The 21,990-nt window shown below is 41.0% G+C and overlaps 1 protein-coding gene across 2 annotated transcripts in view; it reads left to right on the top strand.

The window, feature by feature from the left end:
* Positions 1–21,528, top strand: part of LOC139471868 (phosphatidylinositol 4,5-bisphosphate 3-kinase catalytic subunit beta isoform-like) — a 57,761-nt gene extending 36,233 nt beyond the window's left edge. For both annotated transcript variants that reach the window (XM_071254370.1, XM_071254371.1), the window contains 10 exons: positions 3,662–3,786; positions 5,075–5,224; positions 5,954–6,125; positions 7,235–7,353; positions 9,427–9,530; positions 12,130–12,208; positions 13,085–13,249; positions 16,610–16,727; positions 17,858–18,003; positions 20,787–21,528. In XM_071254370.1, coding sequence (XP_071110471.1) covers positions 3,662–3,786; positions 5,075–5,224; positions 5,954–6,125; positions 7,235–7,353; positions 9,427–9,530; positions 12,130–12,208; positions 13,085–13,249; positions 16,610–16,727; positions 17,858–18,003; positions 20,787–21,048 — 1,440 coding nt within the window. In that variant the 3' untranslated portion in view covers positions 21,049–21,528. The remainder of the gene's footprint in view (positions 1–3,661; positions 3,787–5,074; positions 5,225–5,953; positions 6,126–7,234; positions 7,354–9,426; positions 9,531–12,129; positions 12,209–13,084; positions 13,250–16,609; positions 16,728–17,857; positions 18,004–20,786) is intronic.
* Positions 21,529–21,990: the final 462 nt, after the last annotated feature.

A 21,990-nucleotide genomic window follows, 5' to 3' on the forward strand; every position in this document is an offset into this window, starting at 1 on the left:
GGCAATAACTTGAGCTCGCCTTGTGTTGTGACCCAGTTATTTAATCTGATCATTTTGTGGCGAAAATGTCTAAACAACAGTAAATAAGACTTTCTTTTGCGAACTTGAAGTTACTTTGGTTTTGTCTTCCTTCCATACGAGATATGGTTGTGTGTTTTTTTAATAAGCTGATAGATAATGTCTCTCACAGTAGACAAAGTCACACTGGTGGAATTAAATTTCAAGACTACATAATAATCGTGGCAGCACTTGAAATTGTTTGTGTTTGATATAAAACATGTTGTTTCTATATTCGGTCAAACACAAGATGCAGTTAATGAAATCTTGCTTTTTATTTACTACATTCAAGTTAACCAGCAATGTTTTAGTGTTTTTTTAGCTTTACAAAGTGTTTTGTACTCCTCAAAGTATGTCAGAACTCCTCCATCACAGATTAATGTGGTACATACTCCTCTAGTTGAAAACTTAGCTGGAGCACTGCTGGTTTGTCTTGCCCAGACTTGTTTATTTACATGCCGCAATCATATAGTGGGAGTGCGAGGGGAGAAGTAGGTGCCAGGATTGTAAGTTGGAGTCGATTATTTACAGGCCACAATCTTGTGGTGGGAGTGCAAGGGGAGAAGTAGGTGCCAGGGCCTAGATTTTCGAAACGATCTTAGCCCTAAGATTATCGTAAAGTTATCGTAAGGAAATCGTAGGCTATCGTAGCATATTTTCGAAACTATCGTAGCCCTAAGATATCTTAAGATTGTCGTAAATCTAAGATAGACCCATACCTGTCGTAAGTTTATTTTATCTTCATCCAAGATGGCGGCATACTTTCCATAGATATTATGCCAAACAATTAGTCTGCTTTACGTTCAAACATAGACATTTCATTTTGTAAAACTGAGTGATTCAAATTGACACTTCGAAAGCACGAAGAAAGCATCAAGGATTTCACGTCAAAAATGTTCTAAATCGCGACAGCGATCCACATAACTGTGGAGTCGATAGCCTACAATATATTTCTATCCGAGTCCATGCTGAAGAAGTGTGAAACAACATACCTTTACGATAATTTGAGAAGGATAAAAACGGAAGGTGTCGGCAGGCTACAGTAATGACCGTGACCTCATTGATAACTCAGGGGGAGCTAATCTTAGTTCAAACTCTAGTTGGGAGTGGTTTCCCTTTGTATTCGCCCGGGACACCTTGCTCAATGTTACAGTTTTCATGAAGCGCAGAGTTCCGCTGTTATATTTTCTGGATCGTCTTTGTGACAATGCTTTAGTCTTTATTTTCACATTTAAAAAAATTTATTTCAATCTACATATGTAAAAAAAACCATAAAGGTTTCGCATAAGTTTTTACATCTAAAATCGAGTGGGGCGGGTGGTTTTAATAATTGAATTGTAACTATACAGTGTAGTATTTATTGACTTAACAAGGAAATACATGTGATCAAATATTTGTTTTCAATATCCTTTTTTTCTTTCTTGCAAAAGTAATTTAATTTTTTTCGTTTTAAATTCAATACCTATGTTATCTATATCATCTTGAAAGACAAATATTTGAAAACAAAATGATTAAAAACTGTCTGTTGAACAATTGCATTTTTTAAAAAACATTGATTAACGGCATATAGATGTATTCAATTAAATATAACAATTTACTGAAATTTTGACAGTAAAAGTTAAGCACAGATTTTCGTATCGACAAATCAAATAAAAAATGTGTTCCCATGCTCGTTCTGGTTCTCGTCAAAATGAAGCATGGTTTGCATGTTCGAAGAAAAAAAAGTTTATTGAATGAAATTTACTGATCAATATAAAATACACATTTTCAACACAATAATCTTTGCATTCAATAAACCGGTTTTAAAATATTTTGGCGTTTTTAATATTTAAGTCTACATCTTCCCGTTGTATGTATAAAAAAATATATAGATATACTTGAGACCATTTAAACAATAAAATGGACAACTGACAAATACTAGTAAATGATCCTCAGCAATGCTGTCAGACAAGCCAAACATCATTGAACTACGTTCTGGAATAGATTTGACACATTACAAAGTATTTCGCTCCTTAGTCAGATTTCATGAAATCAGACAAATCAGTTTATTAGCTCTACTTAATTTAAAAGGATAGAAAATGACTATATTATATGTATGTTCACGTTAACTTGTGGCGTGTTCCATGAGACAACATAACTTGATAATTCCGAAATTATCTCTCTTGGCGAACGAAAATTAGTGTCACTTTTAAATTTTGAAAAGAATTATGGATCTAGATAGATAAAAAATAATTTCATCATCTAAATACTTATAGCTTGATATTGTATTTAAGTCCTTGGTTAATTCGTGAAATATATTGGATACATAAATAACAAGCTTAGATTGTCATAAAATCTTGCTTGTGGGTGCGCTGCTTCCTGAACAATTTTTGTTTTGAGTGTTTCCACGTATAATGTTGGTGTTTACACTAATATAAACTTGACTTTTAACATAAACACAAACATATACCGTATACATCACTTAACATCAGACTTGAACACGCATGTTAAATGCTGAACGCATATGCTGTTCGATCAAAGGTCTCGTCATTGTCATTTAGAATAACGTCCCTTACTTTCGTCCTTGACTTTGTACGCGATGTGTTTATATCATAAAGTTCTGCGCGGTCACGAGAGGACCATTTGAAGGGAAAATAGTTAAGTATCTTTTGGCAAATTATTTCCATTCTAATAGCTAAAGTGTGGTAACACTATACTTATTGATTATAACATGTTTTGGCTTTGAAAAATGCTATTGCATGGCACAGAATCCTTTTTGTGTTCGGTTAGTCATGGCATCTTTTATCACAGGAACAACACGTCTACATGTTGGACATATGTAGGATTGTACAGAATTTCACTCAGATATGTGCATGTTAAACAATGTGACTTGACAATGTGATCATGAATTGCGTGTCACTTATCTATGTTGTTGTTATTGTCAGCAGCTGGGAAATCCCTGTGACGTCATTGGGAAACACCCGCTTTTCTAACTCCAACACAAATGAGTTCTATGTCAGAGTTACGATTGGTATCGTAGCTCTGAGCGATCTGCGACAGGTTTACGATAGTTTCGAAAATCTAACTTATCTTAGCCTTAAGATATCTTATCTTTAAACGTAAGTTGTTAAGATTTATCTTAGCTAAGATCGTTTCGAAAATCTAGGCCCAGGATTGTAAGTTGCAGTCGATTATTTACAGGCCACAACCATATGGTGGGAGTGCAAGGGGAGAAGTAGGTGCTAGGATTGTAAGTAGGAGTCGATTATTTACAGGCCACAACCATATGGTGGGAGTGCAAGGGGAGAAGTAGGTGCCAGGATTCTTAAGTAGGAGTACCAGATTCAGCTTTAGGATCCTAGGTTCTGTTCTGAGATGGGGGTATAGTTTGAAGGATACTTCTGAGGGTTTGAATCAGCTGTGCAGAATTACATCCCTTAGCCATGCCAGGATATGCTTGTTGTGAGTTTGAATTTTGTATGTTGTATGCTTTATTTTTCTATTTTAAGATTTAGCAGTTGGGCATATGAAAACATTTGGTTTCTGTTTCTGACTCTAGTCGGTCAAATCTGTGAACTGAAAAATAAAAAAAGATAAAAATTAGCTGTTGATATACTGTTGACAGATGATCGCAGTGCTGCAGACCTGGCCACAACTGGATGTGGACTATGCACTTCAACTACTGGACTTCAATTACCCAGACAAGAACATACGCAAGTTTGCTGTTAGTTGTCTGGATAACACAGACACGTGAGTTTCCATAGTTACACATTCCTTGGAATGGCAAATGCTTGACTAAGTGTTGGATTCAAACACCATTGTGTTTGTTGGCTATCCTGTTATATACTACTCAAGAAAAGTTAAGGATCCCCATGTTTTTTTTTTATACCCCCGACAAAATGTTGGGGGTATATAGTTATACCAAGGTTCCATCCGTCCGTCCAAAAACTTTGTCCGCGCGATTTCTCTTAAACTATTCAGTGGATTCATCTCAAACTTAGTACAGTCAAAGGAAAAAAATTGTTTTTATTAATTTTCCATTTTTCTATGAATTTTTCAAACTCTAACGTCCGTCCAGATGAAGTGTTGTCAGGTGACATTTGAGGCCAAGGACGAAGTGGAATGCAGGGTTGAGAACCTTCCTCGGATCCACAAATTTAAGCGACCACAAATATGTCAAAATTTGATGGCTTCCCCCATAAACACCCCAATTTATGGACCATGCTCCATTGCAAATAAGTTTCAGCTAAGAAGGAAAATATCCATTCTCTTCCCTGGGAATGACAGTCATGACATTGATATCCCTTGAATGTTTATATGTTTTGTTTTTAGACAAGTCGAGAGTACTTTCACCTTCTCCACAATGTCTGTAGCTAGTCCAGCTTGAACAAAACAAAAATGTTTACTATTTTGTCATTTTCTGTCTATTATTCGGTACCAATTTGTAGCAAAATTGATGCATTAAGGACTGGTTCACAATCATAGCCTCGCATGTTACCACCATCACTGGATTTTTACTTGACCTCAGCACGATTAAGTAGTCTGGGGCTAGCAGGCTTGCATGAATTTCAAAGGTTGCATTAATACATAGTTTGAAAAACCCTCAGATTTGCTCTATGGTGCTCTAGGAATTCACAAGGCTAAAAAAATAATAGTCTTGGTTCTCAGGCGCCGCCCGCATCATCATGAAGTCTGCTGCACGTTTCGTTTTTATTTCTATTTTCAAAAAGAATTTTAAAAATCCTAATGCTGAAAAACAATGCGATCCAATATAGCATGCAATTACTTCCCTTTACATGCGCACTGCTTTACTGCGCATGTTGTATTATGGTAATTGCAACAATAGGAGTTTGTATGCTTGTTTATGTAAAGAGGCCCTTTCCCAGGTTAATGGTACACAACTGTTTATTTGGTTACACACTTGTTTGAACAAGCAAAAAAAAACATGCCACCCGCACCATATTTTCAAAGGTCATTGCCTGAGAACCAATTCTTTTATATTTTTAAGCCCTAAGTTTGTCCCCACCTTCGTCCACAGGTTCAGTGATGAAGAGTTATCCCGCTACCTGCTGCAGCTAGTGCAGGCGTTGAAGTACGAGACTCACCTGTGCTGCCCCCTGGTGGAGTTCCTGCTCACTAGAGCCCTCGGCAACCAGCACATCGGACATCAACTCTTCTGGCTGCTCAAGTATGCTGTTCTTATTGTCTTCTAACTCTGCCTTGGTGTTGTGGTAGCTTGCACGGCTATATTTTGTTTTCTCTCTCTTGGCAGTGGGGGCGTCGGGTAGCCTGGTGGTTATAGTGTTCGCTTGTCAAGTCGATGACCCAGGTTCGATTCCCGACATGGGTACAATGTGTGAAGCCCATTTCTGGTGTCCCCCGTCATGATATTGCTGGAATATGGCTAAGGCTTTTAAATCGTGACTATCACATTAATTTTAAAATGAAAACATTTGCCGCTGCCTTGGACCAGAATATTGGCCTCTGATCAGGTCTAGATTAATCCATTATGGCCTCATTGTTTTATCAAGTAGTAATTTAAGCGGCTTCTTGTCATTTGTCACTTTGTCATACATGGTTTGCTTCAACCTATCGTTGTATTCACAACACGTTTCAAAAGTTACTTCCCAGTGTGAAATTATGTTGTAAACGTGAATTATTGTAAGAAGGACATCATGTGATTAAGAGATTATTCCGCTCTTTGCATATCATAAGTATCATATTAAGCATAAAAATATGAATTATGCTCATCAAAGGCATGGATTATATTATTCGTGTTCCCATACCGATCTAAGCCATGAATAACTGCCATTACTGCTAATGCAACTGAAATCAATATATACACACTCACCTAATGTGATGAAGTTTACGTGACTGATCATCTCCCTTGACTGACTCCCATTGACTGTGTTGTCAGGTCAGAGATGTACAACCCGTACGTGAGTGTACAGTACCGGCTCATCCTGGAGGTGTACCTGGTGGCGAGCGGCGAGCACATGATGGCGCTACACAAGCAGCAGGAAGCTCTCGGCAAACTCTGCGTCGTGAACGGGTTGATCAAGAGTGAGCGATACAACATGGGTGATCAGGTCAGTCGTGCTCGTTCGTTCCTGATCACTGAATGCATCTCTGTTCAAGTTACGCTGCAGTTTGTGTAACAATGTCCAACGTGAAACCATGTAACATATGTTCTACACGATTTCATTTTGTTCTGGACCGCGTCCGCCTGGCGAGCGGAAGGTACGGAGTTCGATCCCCGTCCGCGTCATACCAAAAGACGTTAAAAGATGGTACTTGTTGTTAGCCTGTCTGGCGCTTGGCATTAAGGGGCTAAAGCAAGGACTGGTCGGCTCGGAGTTAGTATACTGTGTCTGAGTGGGGTATTCATGTTAAACTGCTGCATGGTATCTCAGTGAGCTAGCACTATAAATCGGCATCAGACCGGTCTATTACAAGCAGCCACACACACACACACACGTGCATGCACGTCGCTATATAAGTGCAATAATCTTGGACGCGACGTTACACACCATTTCCCCTCACCTCATTTTGTTCTACTTGTTCTGTTGTGGTGTTTTTGTCCTCTCACTCGTGTCTACGACAGCAGGCATCGTTATGAATTTGTTTATTTGTTTCACTGTTTGACACCAGCTTCCTCATGCCTGTCTCGCGGTGCAGTCTCTACAAGTATCTGCACCCCACCGTCCAACCGTGGGATAAATGCAAACTGTGAGATAGGATTAGTTTTAAGTTTTAAATTTTACATTAATTTGTATATTTATACATCTCACACGCCATGTGCCCTCCCGACCATCCCCGCATCACAGCTCCACCAACCAGTCAGCTGGGGTTGTCACGTCGTATCGTGTGAAGTCGCGCGGGATTACAGTGTGTGACTGATTTTAGGGGTGGTAACCATGGTGATGCTGGGATGTTTTCGGGCGAAAGAAAAAGGAAGAATTGCGTAGTGTGAGATAGAATAAGTATGTAAATATACACTTTAATGTAAAATTTACAATTTTATCTGAGAAAAAATTCAAAACAGATAAATTTTGCTCCTTTTAGGGATACAATATATAAGTTACCAAACTGGGATTCTGAGTGTAGTAAGAATTCCAAATGAAATGTCTATCATGTACAAATGTTTCCACTCACTCACTCACTCACTCACTCACTCACTCACTCACTTGTGTTTCAGAAGTCCCACGAACAAGCCAAGAAGGATATGCAGGCTGTACTCCAACAAAAGACCTACCAGGACATCCTCTCCAACCTCTGCAGCCCTCTGTCCCCTCTCTTCAGGCTCAGAAGTCTGGAGTAAGTCCCCACTTTAATCTGGTGCTGTCCCAGTGTGTTAGTAGTGGTCCCCAGCAACCTATGCTTGTCTCCCTGTGAGGATTCAAGGTCAGAATAGGTCCCCAGCAACCTATGCTTGTCTCCCTGTGAGGATTCCAGGTCAGAATAGGTCCCCAGCAACCTATGCTTGTTTCCCTGTGAGGATTCAAGGTCAGAATAGGTCCCCAGCAACCTATGCTTGTTTCCCTGTGAGGATTCCAGGTCAGAATAGGTCCCCAGCAACCTATGCTTGTCTCCCTGTGAGGATTCAAGGTCAGAATAGGTCCCCAGCAACCTATGCTTGTCTCCCTGTGAGGATTCCAGGTCAGAATAGGTCCCCAGCAACCTATGCTTGTTTCCCTGTGAGGATTCCAGGTCAGAATAGGTCCCCAGCAACCTATGCTTGTCTCCCTGTGAGGATTCCAGGTCAGAATAGGTCCCCAGCAACCTATGCTTGTCTCCCTGTGAGGATTCCAGGTCAGAATAGGTCCCCAGCAACCTATGCTTGTCTCCCTGTGAGGATTCCAGGTCAGAATAGGTCCCCAGCAACCTATGCTTGTCTCCCTGTGAGGATTCCAGGTCAGAATAGGTCCCCAGCAACCTATGCTTGTCTCCCTGTGAGGATTCCAGGTCAGAATAGGTCCCCAGCAACCTATGCTTGTCTCCCTGTGAGGATTCCAGGTCAGAATAGGTCCCCAGCAACCTATGCTTGTCTCCCCATAAGGATTACATTTAGAATTGACCCCCCCCCCACCCCAGCAACCTATGCTTGTCTCCCAATAAGGATTTCAGTTTAGAATTGACCCCCAGCAACCTATGCTAACAGAAAATACCCCTGTGATATTGCTGGAATATTTATGGCTGTAACTTAGAACACAATCTGTTCTCTCACTCGGGATGTGATGTGGCCTTGTGTGCTGTACACCTCTGCGTTATGAGATGCTCACTTTTGAAAGATAATGTTACGTTTTCCCTATATATGAAGACTACCTCCATGGTCTAGTGGACAGTATGTCTGCCCGTGGGGCAGAAGGTCAGTTCAATCTCCGGCTGTGTCATTCCAAAAGACGTTAATTATTATATAACGTTATCGCCCTAATGATGATCCTTGGTGTTGGAACTGAATAATATTCCAATTTAGTCTGGAAATATGAGTGTGTGTGAGTGGGCTGGTAAAGTAAAGAATCTCAGGCCGTCTGCTCAGCTTGAGAAGTAAAATTCAATCTAGGTCGGTGGTTCGATCCCTGGTCGCATCATACCAAATGATGCTTGGCATTCAGTGGATAAGACCCAGATTGGTCGGCTCGGAGTCAGTATTCTGTGTTTGAGTGGGGTATCCATGTTGAAACGGGTATCTCAGTGGCCTAGCACTATAAAACTGGTAAAAGTCTGAACCAGCATAAGCAGACATACACACATACATGCACATTCCTAAAAAAAATGCAATAATCTTGAACAAGACGTTGAAGCCCATTTCATCTCACCTCACTCTATGTCTGGTGGGTTGATTTCAATAAATCAGTTGTCGAGTGCCAGCAGACTTGGGTAGAAGATTTTCCACTCCTCTTTAGTTCTACTGCAGTGAAATTTCTACCATGCGACGATACACCAGCTGTGCGATCCAATATGTATCACGATACTTGCATGTGCTCTTATCCTTGGGGCATAAGCCATCTTTTTCATAGACAGGATGGTCAATTACGATTTACAGTTGTCAGGAATGGCACAATGGATGAAAATATTTCGGTTTCACTACTCATTTTCACCAGTCATTAGTGTTTGGTGTAACATTTATTATAAAATACATCTAAGGTAGGAATCGATGCTTTTAGTTTAGTGTGCGATTGTGATCATTAGTTGTATTGAGAAGTAAAGAAATTGTGATCCACCGATGCAATGGTGTATCATCCCACTACTCTTAGATAGCATGGTATATATTAAAGCTTTTACTTGTCACACCACAGGTTCTGTTGCCCGCATTCTCCATGAATATTGCTGAGAGTGGCTTAAAACGTAATTTCAATGAAATATAACTTTGGTTTGTTTCATTTACAGCATTGACAAGTGCAAGTTCATGAAGTCGAAGAAGAGGCCTCTGTGGTTGGTGTGGAAGGATGAAGTTGGACAAGACATGTCCCTTATATATAAGAATGGAGATGGTTAGTGAGCAGAAGATTCCGGTTTCTTTTGAAAATCTGTTTTGTGACTAATAATGCTTTCTATTGGAAGTCTGTTTTACCGTACTTGACGTTTCACAGTGCTTTAGCTTCCCTACATGAACAGAGACAGGTATCCACCTTGGCCTGTACTCCCTCATATTCTGCCTACACGACAGTGAGCCGAGACTTACCTCTGATACTTCTAAGTTATCCTGACGGTTTTCCGGTGGTTTTGCTCATGTATATCCTTCTTCTGACGTATATTCCACTTCTCTGCGGTATAATTCTGCTTTTTGCTGTTTGTTTTTCACAGAACAATTGCGACCAAGTAACTTAGCACATTTTCATGACAAGGTTGCCATCTTGAATTTATCCAATCTTGTGGGTTCTGATTTGAACTATCTACTTCGTTGTTTGCTTCATGTTTTTAGAAGTTTATGGTAAATCTCTCATTTATTTTCTTGTACATATGTCTTATGATATATATGTGGAATATGTTTTTGTTGCCTGTTTTGCACTCTACTCACAGTGTTTGTGTTTGGGTGCATGGATCAACTTGTTTTCCATGAACATGTTTATATCCTATGAGATGTGAATTGTTTCAAAAACCTAACATGGGGAATGTGTGCTCTGGTCCCCAAGAAAGGTTCCATGAAGCTGAGTATGATTGACAGCCTCGCTCATTTCAACAAGAACTAACACGTTCAACCAACACACTTTTAGATGCTTTCATTCAATGCACTCCGCCACCAGGACCAGCCCACAATCCTCACGAGATTCAAGCCCTTTCATTGACAATGGACCTCCATGTCAACTGGAGGGAACCTTACCTGGCAGTGATTCCTCAGTGTGACTGGGGTTTATTACAGCAAGGCTGCCTTCGCTGTCGGCCATGGACTACGTCGCGCAAGGTCTGCCTCCACTGCCTTCCCTGTCAGCCATGGACTACGTCGCGCAAGGTCTGCCTCCACTGCCTTCCCTGTCAGCCATGGACTACGTCGCGCAAGGTCTGCCTCCACTGCCTTCCCTGTCAGCCATGGACTACGTCGCGCAAGGTCTGCCTCCACTGCCTTCCCTGTCAGCCATCCTGTCGGCCATGGACTACGTCGCGCAAGGTCTGCCCCCACTGCCTTCCCTGTCGGCCATGGACTACGTCGCGCAAGGTCTGCCTCCACTGCCTTCCCTGTCAGCCATGGACTACGTCGCGCAAGGTCTGCCTCCACTGCCTTCCCTGTCAGCCATCCTGTCGGCCATGGACTACGTCGCGCAAGGTCTGCCCCCACTGCCTTCCCTGTCGGCCATGGACTACGTTGTGCAAGGTCTGCCTCCACTGCCTTCCCTGTCAGCCATGGACTATGTCGCGCAAGGTCTGCCTCCACTGCCTTCCCTGTCGGCCATGGACTGCGTCGCGCAAGGTCTGCCTCCACTGCCTTCCCTGTCGGCCATGGACTACGTCGCGCAAGGTCTGCCTCCACTGCCTTCCCTGTCAGCCATGGACTACGTTGTGCAAGGTCTGCCTCCACTGCCTTCCCTGTCAGCCATGGACTACGTCGCGCAAGGTCTGCCTCCACTGCCTTCCCTGTCAGCCATGGACTACGTCGCGCAAGGCCTGCCTCCACTGCCTTCCCTGTCAGCCATGGACTACGTTGTGCAAGGTCTGCCTCCACTGCCTTCCCTGTCAGCCATGGACTACGTCGCGCAAGGTCTGCCTCCACTGCCTTCCCTGTCGGCCATGGACTACGTCGCGCAAGGTCTGCCTCCACTGCCTTCCCTGTCAGCCATGGACTACGTCGCGCAAGGTCGGCCTCCACTGCCTTCCCGTTGTGGCGCCACTGTTGGATCTGCTGTCATACAGTGAAGCATATGAGGGAGTACCAAGCTCCTCACAGTGAGCTGAGACTTACCTCTGAATCTTGAATATCATCTTGAGAATCCCATTCCGAAGCTCCCTATACCATCGCTGCCATTAGTGAAAGCTCCCCACTGTGATAGATGGCTTCAACCATGTTTGGAGTTGAACTTGCCAAATGACCATTATGTTTTCAAACAAGTGATGACTGCCAGGACGCCGAATACTCTTAACCCTGCTAAATTATTTTTGCTTTGTTTGTCAATTTGAATTTCTGGCAATAGACTTCTTCAACTGTCTCACCGCGATCGATTAGACTAGTGGTTAAAGCATTCGCTCGTCATGCCGAAAACCCAGGTTCGATTCCTGACATGGGTACATTGTGTGAAGCCCATTTCTGGTGTCCACCGCCGTGATATTGCAGGAATATTGCTTAAAGCGTCGTTAAACCATACTCACTCACTCTCACTGTTCTAGTACTGTCTGTAAGGTAGGGAGGCTAAAGCACTTTTTAGTGTGAGGTAAGTATAAAAACATTGCATTTATCTGTGACACTACAAAAATGCTTTCTTTTGGAAATCTATGTTCTGTGACTATTCGTGAAGACCTGTGGGTTGGTACACCTGTAACCTTGTAATAAGAACAGAATTCCTTTGTCATAGAGTTGCAAATGTTTGAATTTTCAAGGTAGCTTTGAACAATGATTCTGTAGGTTGATGCACCGGTAATACATGATGATGTTTTATACAGATCTGCGGCAGGACATGTTGACGCTGCAGATGCTGGAGATCATGGACAACATCTGGCAGTCAGAGGGCCTTGACCTTCGGTAAGAAGCCATCATTGTATTCTTCAAGTGCATATAGATAAACTGAAAGTGATCCGGGGACATTTGATTAGCAATCTTATTTTCATTCATTTCTGTAGACCCAAAACCATGTAGACTACATTCGCTAATGGACTGTTGTTTTCTGATTGGCTGCTTGCTGGTTTTAACATTAACTATAGTAATATGAAAGAATCGGATGTCATGGCAGTCCCGATTAACTTGAGTAATATGAAAGAATCGGGTGTTCTTTTACTTCTTTTGAGTAGTATCATAAGAGGGGATATTGTAGTCTGCTGAACATGAAGTGCATTACACTTTTGATTATTAGAAATATTTTCCAAATAATTTGGAATATATTCAATTATTCAGCTTTAAAATAAGGCAACCTAAATGTTCCTAAATAATGTTCACTCTATGACACTCATACACATGGACTCACAGGAAGAAAACTTTGTTTCAATAGTTCTGTCAATCGATTTTTGGCCCTCACTTGTGATTATTCAAAGAAAGACAATGATAAGTATTACTTACCCAAACAATGACTTTTCTTGCTAGTTTAGCCAGTGGCCTTAGCAATCCAAGCATCTATGAAAAAGAAAATCTAAATGTGGACAGATTTTGAACATATGACCCAGACATGAAACAGATCGTTGTGTTGTGACAGGTCAGCATCGTCCAATGATTGGCATCATGTAATTCTTTGTAGTAATGACTTTGGTATGATTGGTAAAAAAAACTTTTAGCATTGATAATTATTGGTGAGAATATCATCAGGCTATTGAAAATTTAGATTTGTTTTTTAAGATGTTTACTGGGCCCAGACTTAGTTTATTAATTCTCTCATTTATACATATGTTATGTATTTTCTGTGTGAAGGATGAACGTGTACCGTTGCCTAGCAACAGGACAAGAACAGGGTGTGATCGAGGCAGTGGGTCAATCTCAGACGATTGCTAACATACAAAAGTGGTTCAACAGAGGAGCCTTTGACAAGAAGGCAGTATTTGAATGGCTCAAGCACCATCATAAGACTCAGGAGTCGTAAGTCTCATCTTGTACTGATTGTGTAGGAGTGGTCACTTGTTCAGACATGACTACCATAAATTAGGCTTTTAAAAAAAAGAATTGGTTCTCAGGCAATGACTTTTTAAAATATAGTGCGGGTGGGCAGTATTTTTTTTATTTTGGGGGGATATTCAAACTAGCATGTAAGCAAATAAACAGTTGTCTAACCAAATAAACAGTATTGCCCAATCGACCTTGGAAAGGGCCTCCCTACACAAATGCATTCCTTGATGAGTAAAATACTGGAATACAGTATTTGACTACCATTGGACTTGGAATATTTAAGGTTTTGGGGGGGCTTTTTTAAAATGGAAATTAAGACAAAAAGTGTGGCAAACTTTATAACAATGCGGGCGGTGCCTGATAACCAAGACTATTATTTTTTTTAGTCTCACTGTTGCCGTAATCATTACGATTTTTAGCTAATAGGTATTACAATGACAAAGTCAATCGTAAAGGAAAGAATTATATAAATCAATTTGTTCAATAGCAGTGTACCTTCAGTTGTTTACTCATTGCATGTTATTGTCTTTAAGACTGGCATGACAGAAGTACTGTGTAGGGAGCTCCTTATTTATGTTACATTTACAGAGCTCCAGAAAATCTTTTAGTGTTGTGGGTATTTTACCCATGCATTTTAAAACCATTGGGTATCAGTAATTCTATCTGCGTATTCAAATTTCTGTTACCCACTAGTTATTGCACATGTGGGTATTTAAATGAAATATTTAAAAAAACTATTCATCTAGCTCCTGCAAACTGGTGTCGTGTGGGTTTGAGAGCTTTATAGGACTCAAAAATACCACGATACTTGTAAGAGAAAGTGTGATGGCAAATGATCATGATGTAACTGTCATCGTGGAGTTTGGCAAGGTTGGCGGAATGCGCCTTTATAATTTCAAAATAAGTTGCTGATTTGCTAGTCGAATACGCAGGGTTACTTCACAATATTTTGATGATTTTTATATTTGTAGCGTATCTGTCATGTTTGTTGCTTATTTGATAAGCTTGGATTTTATTTTACTGCATATTTCTGAATTTCTGATGCGTATTTTACGCAGATACGCAGCTTATCTGGAGCTCTGCATTTAGATATATTTTGGTTAGTTTCTGGTTCTTTCAAGTTACTGGGGAGTGAGTATGTGAAAATATGTATCTGAATGTAAACGCCCTAATAGTAGCAATGATGAAGCTCGCAATGGTGGACAGCAATAGAAAATTGAAGTATTAACAAAAGAGCGAGTTGGTTGGTTTGTTGTTTTGCGCCACACTTGGCAATATTCCAGCTATATGATGGCGGTCTGTAAATAATCGATTCTGGACCAGACATTCCAGTGATTGACATCATGAGCATCCATCCACCCAAATGGGATCAATGACATGCATCAACCAAGTCAGCGAGCCTGACCACTAGATCCCATTAGTCACCTCTTACGACAAGCATGGATTGCTGAAGAGCTATTCTACCCCGGATCTTCACGGGTCACAAAAGCGAATAACTCATTCATACAAGGATGTACTGTTCCTTTCAGACAAATGAGTCAAATTACTGAATTTGTTTTTGCGAGATAGGGCATGAGGATTAAGTTAGTTTGTTTGATTTATGAAGGAGCCTTCAATTCACTTTGCAGAGTTATGATTCTTGCTATACCAGGATACGGTGTAGGGTCAAATGCATGATTCTCCACAATTACGATCCTTAGTTTCGCAGCCCAGTACTTGTACTCATGTATTTAACAATACAGTGAATGACTTTCAACTCTTTGGGTTTTCCTTCCACAACGATCAGACTTGTGTACCGTGCAGTGATTTAAAGGCAGATCAGACTTGTGTACCGTGCAGGGATTTAAAGGCAGATCAGACTTGTGTACCCTGCAGGGATTTAAAGGCAGATCACACTTGTGTACCCGGCAGTGATTTAAAGGCAGATCAGACTTGTGTACCCTGCAGTGATTTAAAGGCAGATCAGACTTGTGTACCCGGCAGTGATTTAAAGGCAGATCACACTTGTGTACCCAGCAGTGATTTAAAGGCAGATCAGACTTGTGTACCCTGCAGTGATTTAAAGGCAGATCAGACTTGTGTACGCTGCAGTGATTTAAAGGCAGATCAGACTTGTGTACCCGGCAGTGATTTAAAGGCAGATCAGACTTGTGTACCCTGCAGTGATTTAAAGGCAGATCAGACTTGTGTACCCTGCAGTGATTTAAAGGCAGATCAGACTTGTGTACCCGGCAGTGATTTAAAGGCAGATCAGACTTGTGTACCCGGCAGTGATTTAAAGGCAGATCAGACTTGTGTACGCTGCAGTGATTTAAAGGCAGATCAGACTTGTGTACGCTGCAGTGATTTAAAGGCAGGGTAGACTCCCGAAACCTCATGCATGTTGCAAGAGCCAAGTTGGTTGGTTTGTTGTTTAACAATAATTGACGATCCAGTGGTTGATATCATGAGCAGTAGGTTTGGAATGGAGTTTTCCATTATTGATGGTGTCTCTTTTTGAGCACTGGGGAGTGGAGGGAGTGATGCTCATTCATCAATCACTGACATTGGTATGGTATGGTTGAAATAAGTATAATTACAAATAACTGCACATTCTCATGCCACTATGCCATGATGGGTAATAATATTAGCATAAATTCCCTGTTTGTTATATTTCCTAACAAAATATGAGATACTTTTCCTGTATCTATTTTTTACTTCCCCCGTTGGGATTCCGGGTTAGAATTTGTCCCCAGCAACCTAGCAACCAGCTTGCAGTAAAAGGTGACCAAATGGTGGTCAGCTTGGTGACTTAGTTGATTACCTTAGTGCCTGGCCCCACTTGCACAAGGTGATCTTAGCGCTAAGTTGAACGTAACTCCCATACCTTAACATAGGCTTATGAGAGTCTTAGCACTAAGGTTGCTTTGTGCAACTGGGCCCTGATGGCGTGGATCATTGTTCCCAGACTTGTCCAGAATCGATTATTTACATTTTGATGTCAATTAGCTGGAATATTGTAGAGTGTGGCGTTAAACAATTAACAGACTATTTATTACTTCAAAATGCTTGTTGACACATGTGATGCAGTCTTGTTAGTAAGGGCAACTTGTTGATAGTTCAAGAAGAACCAAGGTAATGATGCTGTTGTCTTTCTTCAGTTGCAAGCACAGAAAGCCCTATGTTTGAATGAAAGAACCGTGTGAAGGTGTCTGTTTGGTGTATTTTCTCCTGGAAAAAGTGTTTTAGAAACTGGGACAAGTTGCCAGTTACACCATGCAACAAACGTACCAAACATTGCTTTGAATGACCTGCAGTTTACAAGAGTAACTGAAAGCTCTGTGTTTGTTTCAGGCTGGACGAGGCAGTAGAGGAGTTCATCCTGTCGTGTGCTGGGTACTGTGTCGCCACCTATGTCCTGGGTATCGGGGACAGACACAACGACAACATCATGCTCAAACAGTCTGGACAGGTAGGAACACTGACACGTCTCCTTGACTCTGGGATTCTGGGTTGGAACAGGTCCCCAATGTCTGGTGCTTGTCGTAAAAGCTGACCCATGCACAGCCTGTAGAGATTCCGGGTTAGAACAGGTCTCTAGCAACCTATGCTGATGGTAAGAGGCAACCAATGGTATGGGTCGTCAGACTTGCTGACTTGATTGATAGCGTGTCATCATAACCAACATCTTGGATCGTTGTTCACAGTATAAATCACTGGTTTGTCTGGCCCAGACTAAACTATTTACAGGTAGCTGTTATAGAGCTGGAATATTATTGAGAGAAACATCTTTGATTCATGAGTGTCAGGTGATCAGGCTCAGAGACTTGGCTGGTTGAATGAAGAGGTGACTCGTGGTCCTGGGTACAGGTCACAACTCACAAGTTAAGCAACATTGGTCACAGAGGGTAGATGGATGGGTGTCGTGTTCTTGAAGTTTCCAGGGCTTCAGTCCAGACGCACACTGAAACACATGAAGCACATGTTTCTCCCTAGGCAAGTGACTGTTCGAAATACGCCTCTCTTCACCCAGAAGTTGGCTATCGGGTTGGTAGTGTAACATGAAGCAGATGTGTCTCCCTAGGCAAGTGACTGTTTGAAATACGCCTCTCTTCACCCAGAAGTTGGCTATCGGGTTGGTAGTGTAACATGAAGCAGATGTGTCTCCCTAGGCAAGTGACTGTTTGAAATACGCCTCTCTTCACCCAGAAGTTGGCTATCGGGTTGGTAGTGTAACATGAAGCACGTGTCTCCCTAGGCAAGTGACTGTTTGAAATACGCCTCTCTTCACCCAGAAGTTGTAATTATTGTACCCTCTTGGCTTGGATTTCTGTACTTACCTTCAGACACTGGTTTTCCAAGTTGAGACAACCCGTGGAGATCAGGGTTAGAATTGATCTTCAGCAACCCACGCTTGTCGTAAGAGGCTACTAACGGTGACTAAGTTGATGAATGTCATCGTATCCCAATTGCAAAGATCGATGCTCATGACGTCAATCATACAGACCGCCGTCATACCTATCATTTCTATCCCTGGCAATAATGCTTACCGCCGCTCTGGCTGATGAAATAAATAATTCATGAACCATTTTTCTTCTTCAGTTATTCCACATTGATTTTGGCCATTTCTTGGGCAACTTCAAGAGCAAGTTTGGTGTGAAGCGAGAACGTGTTCCCTTCGTGCTCACGACACATTTCGTCTATGTCATTCAGAAGGGCAAGAGCAACAACTCCGAGAACTTCAAAAGGTAAAAACAGCTGTGTTTGACAGAAGTCCCAAGTAATGCACCATGACCACCCACAAGGTGACCTTATGGATATGTGTCCTCAGAAGACTGACAATGATTGGCTGGTTATAATTTGTGACCTGACTCATTGTTAGTTATACCAAGGTTCCGTCAGTCCATCCATCCGAAAACTTTGTCCTCGCGATTTCTCTTAAACTATTCAGTGGATTCATTTCAAACTTAGTACATATAATCTGTGTCATATGGAGGGGTGCAGTCAAAAGAAAAAAATTGTTTTTATTAATTTTCCATTTTTTTATGAATTTTTCAAACCCTAACCCTATCCATTATTTAATTTGAAACTACTGACACACTAGGCTGGTCGTGGGTATTAGTGAGCCACTCTCACTTTTTACCTTGTTTGTCATCTGTTCCTAACAGTATTGCTTGCTACTCATACTGTCGACCACTGGCTAATGGTCATCGTGATATAGCGTAAAATAACATTCTATCCCACTTGTCCTACACACATTTGCTACTTCTGTTACTGTATATAGTATTCCCACCTCAGTGGTCTAGTTGTGTTTGCCCGGAGAATGGAAAGTCTCACTGACAATGTGGGTAGGTGTTGTGTGTCAGATGCTCCCCTTTGTAGAGGGATCGTGCAAGAAAAATTCTTACACATTTTCCCTATGTATGGAGACTGCCTCCATGGTCTTGCAGACAGAGTGTCTCCTTTTGAACGGAAGGTCAATTCTTTGTTTCCCGAGTGCATCATACCAAAAATGTTAAAAGATGATACTTGGTGTTCGCCTGCCTGGTGCTCGTCAGTAAGGTTGTAAAACCAGACTGGATAGCTCGGAGTCTGTATACTCTGTCAGGGTGGGGTATAATTGTTAAACCGTGGTATGGTTACTGGGCTAGCTGTATAAAACCAGCAGACACGCATACTCACATCGCTATGTAACTGGAATAATCTTGAACGCAATGTTAAACCCCATATGGTACACATGTAACAGCATCGTGAGAAGGCTGTTCCCAGATGCACCCCTGTTAAAAGCTAAGGTTTTGCTGTGAAGGAAATGTCGAAGATCATGGCTGGTAATAGATTTCAGATAACTCTATCACTGTCTTTCTATCTATAACTGTATCAGATATATTATATTCCTCACTGACACTCCCTTAAGTATGTCACATATAATAAATTACCTCACTGGTAATAGCCTAAGTATATTATACGTAAGACCATACAGTTATAGCGAACTCAAAAGGACCAATAATTGTAGTTTGTTATAACCGTAGTTCGTTATGAACATATGTACAGCATATATAACAAATGGTCATTCCTTATACCCATCAGTTCTTTATAAGCATGTTCGTTATAACCGTAGTTCGTTATGAGCACATGTACAGCATATGTAACAAATGGTCGTTCCTTATACCCGTCAGTTCTTTATTAGCATGTTCGTTATAACCGTAGTTCGTTATGAGCATATGTACAGCATATATATAACAAATGGTCATTCCTTATACCTGTCAGTTCTTTATAAGCATGTTCGTTATAACCGTAGTTCATTATGAGCATATGTACAGCATATTTAATAAATGGCCGTTCCTTTTACCTGTCAGTTCTTTATAAGCGTGTTCGTTATAACCGTAGTTCGTTATGAGCATATGTACAGCATATATATAACAAATGGTCATTCCTTATACCCGTCAGTTCTTTATAAGCGGGTTCATTATAACCGTAGTTCGTTATGAGCATATGTACAGCATATGTAACAAATGGTCGTTCCTTATACCCGTCAGTTCTTTATAAGCGTGTTCGTTATAACCGTAGTTCGTTATGAGCATATGTATAGCATATATATAACAAATGGTCATTCCTTATACCCGTCAGTTCTTTATAAGCGGGTTCATTATAACCGTAGTTCGTTATGAGCATATGTACAGCATATGTAACAAATGGTCGTTCCTTATACCCGTCAGTTCTTTATAAGCGTGTTCGTTATAACCGTAGTTCGTTATGAGCATATGTACAGCATATATATAACAAATGGTCATTCCTTATACCCGTCAGTTCTTTATGAGCGGGTTCATTATGACCGTAGTTCGTTATGAGCATATGTACAGCATATGTAACAAATGGTCGTTCCTAATACCCGTCAGTTCTTTATAAGCGTGTTCGTTATAACCGTAGTTCGTTATGAGCTTATGTACAGCATATATAACAAATGATGTTCCTTATACCCATCAGTTCTTTATAAGCATGTTCGTTATAACCGTAGTTCGTTATGAGCACATGTCCAGCATATGTAACAAATGTTCGTTCCTTATACCCGTCAGTTCTTTATAAGCGTGTTCGTTATAACCGTAGTTCGTTATGAGCATATGTACAGCATATGTAACAAATGGTCGTTCCTTATACCCGTCAGTTCTATATAAGCGTGTTCGTTATAACCGTAGTTCGTTATGAGCTTATGTACAGCATATATAACAAATGGTCGTTCCTTATACTCGTCAGTTCTTTATAAGCGTGTTCATTATAACCATAGCTTGGTATAAGAATATGTACAGCATTTATAAGAAATGGTCGTTCCTTATACCCGTCAGTTCTTTATAAGTGTGGTCGTTATAACTGTAGTTCGTTATGAGCATATGTACAGCATATGTAACAAATGGTCGTTCCTTATACCTGTCAGTTCTTTATAAGCATGTTCGTTATAACCATAGTTCGTTATGAGCATATGTCCAGCATATATAAGAAATGGTCGTGTTTGTTATAACCATATCCATGTTGCCAGGTTCCAGAGTACCTGTGAGAAGGCGTATCTGATCCTCAGGAAGAAAGCTCCTCTCCTCTTCTCCCTCTTCCTCATGATGTTGTCGTCAGGGATACCGCAGCTCACCTGCACCAAAGATGTAGACTATCTGCGGGAAACTCTCAAACCAGATCTCACCGACGAAGAAGCAAAGGCCCACTTCCAGACCAAGTTCCGAGAAGCTCTGGAGAAGAGTTGGACAACAAGCATCAACTTTTATATTCATCTCATGGCCAACAACTAGATGCAGATTACTGACAGACATGGTTCTGCAGTTGTGTTGTTCATTCTTTGTAAGGATACCAGTATTACAGAGTTGCGAGTTCTTGGTGATAATGTTTACAGGAGGAAACATGATATCGTGATATCAACAGAGACTTACCACCGGTTGCAGTTCTTCCAAAAATATTTTTGTCTTCCTCACAATAAGATGCTGTATCTTTTGATAACGTCTCATTTCGACAACGATATCATTGATTTCATCAATCACAAGGTGTCAGTAGATACGTATTTCCCTGATCACTGTAAATCTTGAAATTAACGCGAGCTTGAATTAAATGCGAAAAATGAGAGTGGTCTTTGCTCGCATTATTAAACATCGCATTTATATCAACAATATGACATTTTGGGTAGCAGAAATACCAACTTAGACATACGCTGAAAACAAACAACTATGCATGCCACATCACTGTTTGCAGCTTACTTACTTACTTATATTGGAGATTTCACGTGCGCTTTCCGCCTGCAAGTGTATGTCGCACACGGGCCCGCCAGACCATTTAATGTGTTTCCGAAAAGGGGAAAAGGAGGTGTGGTGCAACCCAGGAGGGGGGGTTCAAGGGTTGCTTATATAGTAATTATTAGATTTTGAGATTTGGAATGAATGCCAAGAGTGGGTAGGGGACGAACTAAGGGAGCTGTGTGTGGTGGGTGGTTTGTTAGTTAAGTTGATTTTGATTTTATTAGTTTATTTGGGGTTTAAATGCGACTTAATTAGTCCTGTTTTAATTAAGTATATGCCTAAGGCTTTGAATTTTTCGAATTTATTTTGTGGATTTTGGATTGATTCAAAAGTAAGTGCAGTATTAAGATTTAGGGTGGTTTGTAGTGTTGTTCGGTGTGTTAGGTAGTGGATGCAGTGTATGAGTACGTGTTCTGGTGTTTCTTGTTGTTTGCAGTGTGGGCA

Source organism: Haliotis cracherodii, unplaced genomic scaffold (assembly GCF_022045235.1).
Source record: "Haliotis cracherodii isolate W230 unplaced genomic scaffold, xgHalCrac1.p SCAF_23, whole genome shotgun sequence".
Taxonomy (NCBI): domain Eukaryota; kingdom Metazoa; phylum Mollusca; class Gastropoda; order Lepetellida; family Haliotidae; genus Haliotis; species Haliotis cracherodii.